The 8,573-nt window shown below is 38.6% G+C and overlaps 1 protein-coding gene across 4 annotated transcripts; it reads left to right on the top strand.

Moving 5' to 3' along the window:
- The first annotated feature begins 4,458 nt into the window (after positions 1-4,458).
- On the top strand, positions 4,459-8,183 carry LOC148037609 (uncharacterized). Of its 4 annotated transcripts, none has more exons than XM_087676557.1 (2): positions 4,459-4,650; positions 6,985-8,183. In XM_087676557.1, the coding sequence occupies exon 2, from the start codon at positions 7,061-7,063 to the stop codon at positions 7,988-7,990; it is 930 nt and encodes a 309-aa protein (XP_087532683.1). In that variant the 5' UTR covers positions 4,459-4,650; positions 6,985-7,060; the 3' UTR covers positions 7,991-8,183. The 4 variants fall into 4 exon arrangements, with proteins under 4 accessions (XP_087532683.1, XP_087532684.1, XP_087532686.1 ...); XM_087676558.1 differs by having other exon boundaries at positions 4,459-4,675; XM_087676560.1 differs by lacking the exon at positions 4,459-4,650 and adding an exon at positions 4,735-5,025.
- The last annotated feature ends 390 nt before the right edge of the window (positions 8,184-8,573 follow it).

Raw genomic sequence — 8,573 nt, 5'->3', positions numbered from 1 at the left:
CTCATGCATTCAACATTGCATTGGTCTAAGCTACCAAGGCCTTCAAAGCTCAAAATATGTTCATTACATCAACCTCTCAAGTGGTTCACAATGGTTTTGGGGTCTCTCATAGTTTATTTTTTAGGGACACAACATGCCATGAATCATATTGCCATGTAAGACATGCATCAAGATGTGAAATGTATGAACCAAAAGTAATAGTGGTATTTCAAAGTTTGGCACAAAACTTAAGGTGGCGTGTAATGCTTCACGCTAGGAGGAAACTAGATGCAAAGCGCCTAGCTATAGTAAAATTCAACATCATATGATGCAACTTGGGATATGAGAAACATCTAGACTTATGAATGAAAATCACATGTCTTAAATCAAATGCTTGTGTGAAAATTAACCACCAAATATTGACTTCTATCTCTTGAGTGTTATTTCAAACATAAATTCATAGTGGTAGGACACTTTACCATAATTATGCCAGCAACAAAAAAAAATGCCTAAATCACAACACATATCAAAGAATGTAACACATAACAATTAGTTGGCGGACAATGAGCAACTATCTATCAAAGTATTATAGCATGCATGGGTGTTTAGAACAAACACGTAGTATGACAACTATTTGTTCATGGTTTGTTATGCACATACCATCCTTGTATAGCCTCAAGGACACTTGATATTCACAACTCACACAATAGATTGGGAAAAAATTCTAATGTAGTATATGCCATACATGCACTTCGGTTCAAACAATAATCAAAGAGTGAACAATTTGGGATGGACAAGACAAATGGTTCTTGCTACTTGCATTTCATCAAGAAACTCATTTGTCTATTTCACCCATCCCACCATGCTTTTGGCACACCATGCATGAAATTACATGTTTAATTCTCATAGCAAAATCCTTTTTGGTTAAATGCAATTCAAATTAAATAAAAGTTCTCAATGCTATCCTTTTTGGTTAAATGCAATTCAAATTAAATAAAAGTTCTCAATGCTAAATTAATAGCTAGATGGCTTGGATGTGGCTTAATAACTTTTCTTAAGAAAGTGCTTTTTGCAAAGTGATCATTAAAAGTTAGGCTACAGTGCAAAGCACAATAGTACTCAAGTGGACTCTAACTTTTTGATGGATTGGATGGTAGGGCATTGATGTGAAAGGAAAGATTGTAGGTTTCATTCCATAGGATGCTTGAAGATGGTCTATTCAATAACAATGATGCCAAATTTGCAAGTTGCTTAGATTTGAAACTTATAAACATATTCCAATCATTTTCAATGCATATACAACTTTTCTAGGCCTGCTAAAAGAAATACTTTGGTCACTATTCATAGAGATAAAGTGTAGCAAAAAAGGGTAAGAAATTAGGTTTCAATAGTAACAATAGTATTAATCTATACAATTGGTTTGTATTAAATATTTTTTGTTATTGCAAGGTCCTTATCTTGTAAGCATTTCAAGGTTTTCTTTAATTTATCATGCTTTTTGCTTATGCAGAACTTGTGTGAGAACCTACTCTCACAATCATTTAACAACTATTATAAAAATCTCATTTTTTTGGAGAATTAAGAATCACATTTTGAATATATTCTCCTTTTAAAAAATGGATGCATTCATTAGTTAGCATGGATTAATATTGTTCAACAAGAGGATACAACTATAGAAACAAAGTTGAAAATCGTGACTTGTAACTAAATCCTCCAAATTGAAGCTAAATTTGATGTATGCTTTAGTTTTTGGTTTTCTTCAAAAAGTTCTAGAAATATATCCATATCTAATTACACTGATGGAAAGAGGGAGAGAGAAAGGTAGAAACAGAGAGGTGTTCTCCATCATGTCCACTTAGCTCATTGTTGGGCAAAATGTAATGCATAGTTTGAAGTGATCTAATTTTTTTGAACAATCAACCATTGGGAGAGTCACATGAGTGACCTTTATATCGGTTTTTTAAAAGTCATTACCTCATAATTTATTCTTAAGCTCGACATACTATTTGCATCGAAGAGCTAATTCCTTATTTTATATAGTCATGCATTGATTTAGCAACTAACCCCAATGCTTTTTTTTTCCATTGCTAGGATCCTAAATTTGTAGATGGTAGATTGTTTAACCATATAACACAACCACATTATGCACATAGTGTAAAGCTAGTAGGCTAGTGTTCAGATGCCCATGAAAGTATACATAAAGAATCACAATTTGGCATATTGCAATCTAGCCCATGGATTATCTTTCCAAGCATTTTTATCAGAAAGCCAAAAGTTTGTTTAAGCCTCATTCTATGTGATCTTAGTTAAGGTCAGTAACATATATTATTTCAAAGTTGATCATGAAAACTTCATTCCTTGAGAAAGATGGGTGGTGACAATATTTTGTTAGAAAGAGGATGGCATATTTTGAGAGAGAGAGAGAGAGAGAGAGAGAGAGAGAGAGAGAGAGAGAGAGAGAGAGAGAGAGAGAGAGAGAGAGAGATGTGATACATTATAAACATTGCACTTTTGGACATAAAACATTCAAAATAATTTGTTTTTATCCTAAATGCGAGAATGAGGTCTATGGAGAAGGCTTGGTCAACTCACATATGCAAATCAAAAGGGAAAGGGCGCACACACAACATTTGATTAGTATGCTCTAATAATTCTACAACTATGCAAACATTACAAGCCTACAATAAAAGACAATTAGATATTGGTAAGCTGACTTTGTATAAGGCTCAACCAAAGAAATGTATTGAATAAAATGTTCTTGCTAAGAGTTAAATATGCTATAGGGTTGTCACATTCACAACGTTTTGGCTTCCTTAAGTTACATACTTTTTAGGAGATGGAGTTGGAATCTCAGTAATGGTCTATTGAGTATAATTTCTAGCATTAGAATGCTCTACTTAGTATAACATTTAGCATTACAATGTGCATGCATGCCATGTATTAAACCCTTAGATAAGTTAGAACAAATTTCCATTAAGTGTGATTTTTGCACCTTAACCTGGTTTGGTCACTTTGGGTCATTTGGAATCATAGAGACACCTTAAAGTTCATCGTAATGACATGAAGGTTTTTGATCAGTACTAAGGTAAGTTTTAGGTGGATGTTAGACTTGGTGAGAGACCCTCTTAGAAAGTTAACAAAAGCTTATGTAAAGTTGTTAAGGACAAGCTTTCATTGTTTACTCTATGGTCTTTTGCACGATGGTTTTGTTATTGTGATAGATGGACAATCTATACTTAAGTTAAATAAATGATGGATGCGTTTTCTTTCTTGCACATGCAAGGCTGTTCATGCAATAGAACATGGAGGGCAAGTACAAATGCATTGCACTAATGGGTGATAAGTTAACTTATGATGCCATGCAATGGTTTTACATATCTAAATATGTTCGTATGTTGCTACCTAAAAGCTTAAATAGTTACAATCACTTATAGTGACCATTGTAAGTGAATATGGAATTGTAGTGCTACTTACAAACTTGTTAGCTTTGGAAGCCCAAAAAACACATGTTATCTCAAATGGAAGCAAGAGAACTCTAGGTCTAGGGTTCTGTCTCTTATGGGTAGTGATCAGGCACTTTGAGGAAGATGATGTAAAAGGGTCTATGTTGTATCTCCACACTTGGCTAGTCACCATAATCGACATTGTAAAAGTTGAATTGGTGATTAAGGTTGTTTGGCATTGCTCGACATTTACAAGTCCATAATGGACATAATTGACATTGTAAAAGTTGAATTGGTGATCAAGGTTGTTTGGCATTGCTCGACATTTACAAGTCCATAATGGAAGCTCGAGACATTTTGTTGATGTAATACGATCTGGTTTCTAAAAAAGATGGAATGGGTTTCTGGTTTGAAATTGCATACAAAACAAAAACTGTTGTCTAATCTTGGCTTGATGAGTGGAAATTTTAACTGTGAGTGGGTTGATTAGGAGAGAATTTAGTGTTAGTGTCTCTATGAATTGAAACTTTGTAGTTCATAGTTCATGAGGTTTGGGTACTTGCTCAAATATGGAGACAAGTCCATAGCACTAGTTCTCATGACCTTGTGGATTGCAACCGGTGGCGATCTGCAAGATAGATTTTGATGTTCAAGTACATAGCACTAGTTCTCATGACCTTGTGGATTGCAACCGGTGGCGATCTGCAAGACAGATTTTGATGTTCAAGTATGTGCAAACCGTTGAACAGGTTGTGGTAGACCTTAAGCCTCCACCTTACATTTAAGCTTTGCTTGTGTTGGTTTGTTATGAGGTCATAGAGATATGGATTATTGGAGCATATACATTTTCTTTGTTTTGTGCTTGTACTTGTGTAGTAGCTTAGACATTAAAACACGTTAGGTATTGCAGGGCCTCCAGGCCAAGAAAAATGATAATTCTATGACATGTTAAAAAAATGAGAAAAGCTATTTTGGATGAGCGAGTGGTGTGAAAGGGCCCTCTAACTCCAGTGCGTGAATGTGAAGATACCTTACTTCTTTTGGGAGAGAGGAAGAGGGGGAGAGAGAGAGAGAGCGAGCAGATGTGAGAGAGCGAGAGGCACAGAGAGAGAGAGAGAGAGAGAGAGAGAGAGAGAGAGGCTATGGAGGTGCTGGTGCTTTGACGGGGCGAGTCGCGACACTGTCCTCTTTCCGATAGAAAAGTGGAGCCTTGCAGATCCGAGCTATGGTGAGTTGGAGCTCTTCCCCTTCAGGTGCTCCCCCCGCCTCTCTCTCTCTCTCTCTCTCTCTCTCTCTCTCTCTCTCTCTCTCACCCTGTCTATTTTGTTTCTCCTCTCTCTCTCTCTCTCTTTCGATTTCCTTCTCTCTCCACCTCCTCTTTCTATCTCCTTCTCAAATATCGCTCTCCTTCTCTCTCTCTGTCTACCCGCCCTCTCTTTCCCTCCCTCCCTCTCTCTCTCATGGATCCATCTAGCTCTCCCTTTCCCTTCCTTCCCTCTCCTTTGACCTTACGAGGGCAGACAGGGGGAGAGAGAATTTGACTCAAAGAGAGGGAACAAGCCGACATACAGAGTTTTTTTTTCCCGGGAACACCTCACAAACAGTTATGGCTCATCCATGCTTCACATTATGGCTCAGACCACCCGATACACAGCCATTTCAGTCTGCACACTGTCAGTACAGATTACACAGAATCACTCGCAGAGTACAGAGAATTACCAACGAGGATTGGCTTACACTTTTTCCCACAACGAGATCCATCATACAGAAAAACCCTAATCCATTGCTGCTCCCAAGCCCTTGTTCTGTGTGCGATAATACTGGACGTAGTCGTTTTGCACATACCGTCTTCCATGGCTCATTCTCAAATCCCCTCTTTTGCGTGAGATGTGAATGAGTCTTTGATTAGCTGGCATTGGAGTGTAAAATCAAGTAGTCCCTCGTAAACTTTGAGCTCTCTCTCCAGACCTGACCGTTTATTTAGCAAAGAGGCAGCCATTCATCCAGAATTGGGGCCTTCTCCTGTGGCTTGTTTTGGGCTTTGCCTCTGGTTGAGGCTGCCTCAGAAACTGATGCCGTGATACGTTAGGGCTTCATTTCGCTACGAGCACAATTATCCATGCAGACTTATAAGGTTGTAGGGTTTATTGCTATTGACTAGTAGCCTGGTTGTTTCTGTGGAGATGTGGTTTCAGCTCTTGTGATACTCTTCATGTACTACATGTGTTCTTGTACGACGTTGACGGAATCTCCTATCTGTTGGCATTCATGGATCACTGCTCTTGACAAGGGTCGTGGGTATCAAGGCATTTGATACCCATAGTTCATATGTTGGATGTTATGTACAGGATGTAGATTGACCTTAGAACCATTGCTACACTGATCAGTCATTACATGTTTTTGCTGGACACACTTGAGAAAGGAAGTTGTGTGTTGCTGATGTGCATATCCCTTGGAGCCTAGTTTGGTTGTCTGTCAGAATCTGTCTATTAGTGATGCTAGATATGACATGGATAGTATAGCAAAAGATACCCCCATCCACTTATCCTAAAAGAAACTCTGGATGGGGGAGATGTTGATATCCTTGTAGTTGTTTTAAAAAATGTTCTGAATTCTCTTGGTTTCAAAGGTTTGTTTCTTTGGGATCCATTTAACAAAGGTTATTCCTGAAGAACAGTTTTTCTTCAAAATTTCAAAATAATTGAAGTTTGCCCTGTATGAAATAGGATTCTCATAAAAGAGGATTGACTTTGGCTCATGTATATTAGGTAGATTCCATTCTTACATTATTGGAGGGATGAAACTTACCTAGCAAGAACAAAAGGAGTGACCAAAGTTCTCTCATGTTTGCATAGTGTGGTTCTGAACAGTATTCAAAGTATTTAGGTCATGGAAGTATTTCCACAATTGGAGACACTTTATAGGCATATGGCTTGGATGGTATGGCAAGTTCAAGCAGCCATTTTGTTTGGGTGCTAGGATAGATATATTCTTGTAAGTATACAGGAGTAACTTCAATATTTACAGGAATAAATCGGAAGTGGACAAGTTCAGGTAGCCATTTAGTTTTGGTTCTAGGATAGATATATTCTTGTAAGTATACAGAAGCAACTTCCAAGGTTTACAGGAATAAATCAGAAGTGGACAGTCACACTTAGTAGGATACAGTCGTTGGTGTTGCTGTTACAGCAGACTATCATGCCTTATTTTGTAGCTAGCTTTTCCTTCTTGCTTAAAAGATTAGACATGTAGAGTATTGTTAACAGATATGTATGAGTCATCTGATTCCATTAAAATTTTTATTCTTATTATTTATGCAGAACACTCTGAGAAAGTACCATTTCTTGTAATGGGGATTTTTCTAGACGTCCTAGGTTGATTGCCAGTTTGAGAATCCTTTGCAGTAATGATGTTGTTATTTGTGATTAGCTGTAGATTTGTCATTGGTGCTACAAGAATATTTAAACCCACAAACATAAATGCTTCAATATTATCTATTTAGTTGTCTCGTTGGCTCGGCTAGCTCATTGCTTACTTGTCTTGCTGTTTGTTGTTTCTGCAGGAATGTATATGGTTGAGGTAGTCCGCTGATTGTTTGCTGTTGGAAGTAAGGGAAGGGTTGTGGTTTGAAGGCAAGAATGGATGACCCTGGAAGAATTGAGTTACGGCATTGGGCCAATTTCGATCAGAATCATCTTAGGGATTTTTTCAGGGATCACCCAGCGTTGAAGCTGATGGATGTTTTAGCTGAAAGAGATGCTGCCTTTGCAGAGCGTGACACAGCAATAGCTGAGAAGAAGACTGCATATGCAGAGCGAGATGCTGCTCTTCTGCAAAGAGATGTTGCTTTTGCAGATCGAAACAGTGCATGGATGGAGCGTGACTCAGCAATGGCAGCTCTCACTGTAGTAAGAGGTCGTAAGGATCATAATGAAGCTAATGGGAGGCTAATGCAGATGGTGAATTTTGCTGTAAGCTGTCCCCCGATGGAGTCAAATCTGTTGACATATCCAAGACCTGCAAATGCATATGAGAATTTCATAGAAGCCAAACCACTGGCAAAGCAAATGAAGCAGCAAGGAAAGGAAACAATGGACAGCCATAAGAAGCGGAAATCTTCTGGGATGAACGATCATAATAACAAGCCTCCTAGATCCTCTCCAAAGAAGAAGCGAAGTAAGCAAGCTCAGCCCGAAACATCTATGAGGATGGATCTAATGAACCAGGTTGACTTTTTGGATAACCGACATGTTGCTGCTGCTGCTCCATATGACATATCATCGACACCTATTCCTTACTGTTCCTGCACAGGAGCCAGTCAACAATGTTATAGGTGGGGAAAGGGTGGTTGGCAATCTGCGTGTTGTACCAAATACACATCTATGTATCCCCTTCCCATGAACCCTGCCAAACGTGGGTCTCGAATTGCAGGTCGAAAGATGAGTGGTGGGGCATTCAAGAAGCTCTTGGAAAGGTTGCTAGGGGAGGGTGTAGACATTAGGGAACCAATTGACTTGAAGGATCATTGGGCAAAGCATGGCACCAACAAATATGTCACCATCAAGTGATGTCTTGTGTGGACTTGGAATTCTGACAAAGGCTGTTCCGCTAAAAGAGCTGGGTTGCAGTACAATGATGTACGATTTTGTAAGAATGTATATCTGTTAGCTGCTCAACAGTGTTCAATGATTGCTAACCTTTTTGTCTGAGTGTCTGGTCCTAAGTGTTGATGCTAAAGAAGGGACTTTGTATTTGACTAAATTTTCTGTTGACATGAGCTTCCTCATGGGAGTTTGAATGGAGTCTTTTAATTGGTATATGAAAGTACTGAAGGTGTATTGGGAATCAGATTTTATCTATGGCCCTGCAACAAGCATCATTTTTCCTTCCTCCATCCCTGGAGGTGCTCGACCTGCAAGAGAACCGTCAATGTAGGATCTAGCCAGAGTGTCTTATTGCATAGGATTTATCAGCTTGAGATTGTCTCTTGGCTGGGGCATACCTCCAGAATGTTACATCTCACATAGGAGAGATGAAAATGTTGGCAATAACAGGAAATAATGGTTTCTTGGAGGATTAAAGAAGAAATGTTTTTCCCACCTCAGACCATTTTACATGTTGAAGCAAATAGGAGAGGGCTTATACAAGAAC

Source organism: Lygodium microphyllum, chromosome 4 (assembly GCF_053477565.2).
Source record: "Lygodium microphyllum isolate KBCC chromosome 4, Lygodium_microphyllum_v1.1.10, whole genome shotgun sequence".
NCBI lineage: Eukaryota > Viridiplantae > Streptophyta > Polypodiopsida > Schizaeales > Lygodiaceae > Lygodium > Lygodium microphyllum.
Note: the sequence above shows the minus strand (reverse complement) of the source record. Positions and strands in the feature narration are given on the sequence as shown.

Coding starts and splice junctions, on each gene's coding strand:
- LOC148037609 (XM_087676557.1), top strand. CDS start 7,061: ATGGATGACCCTGGAAGAATTGAGTTACGGCATTGGGCCAATTTCGAT.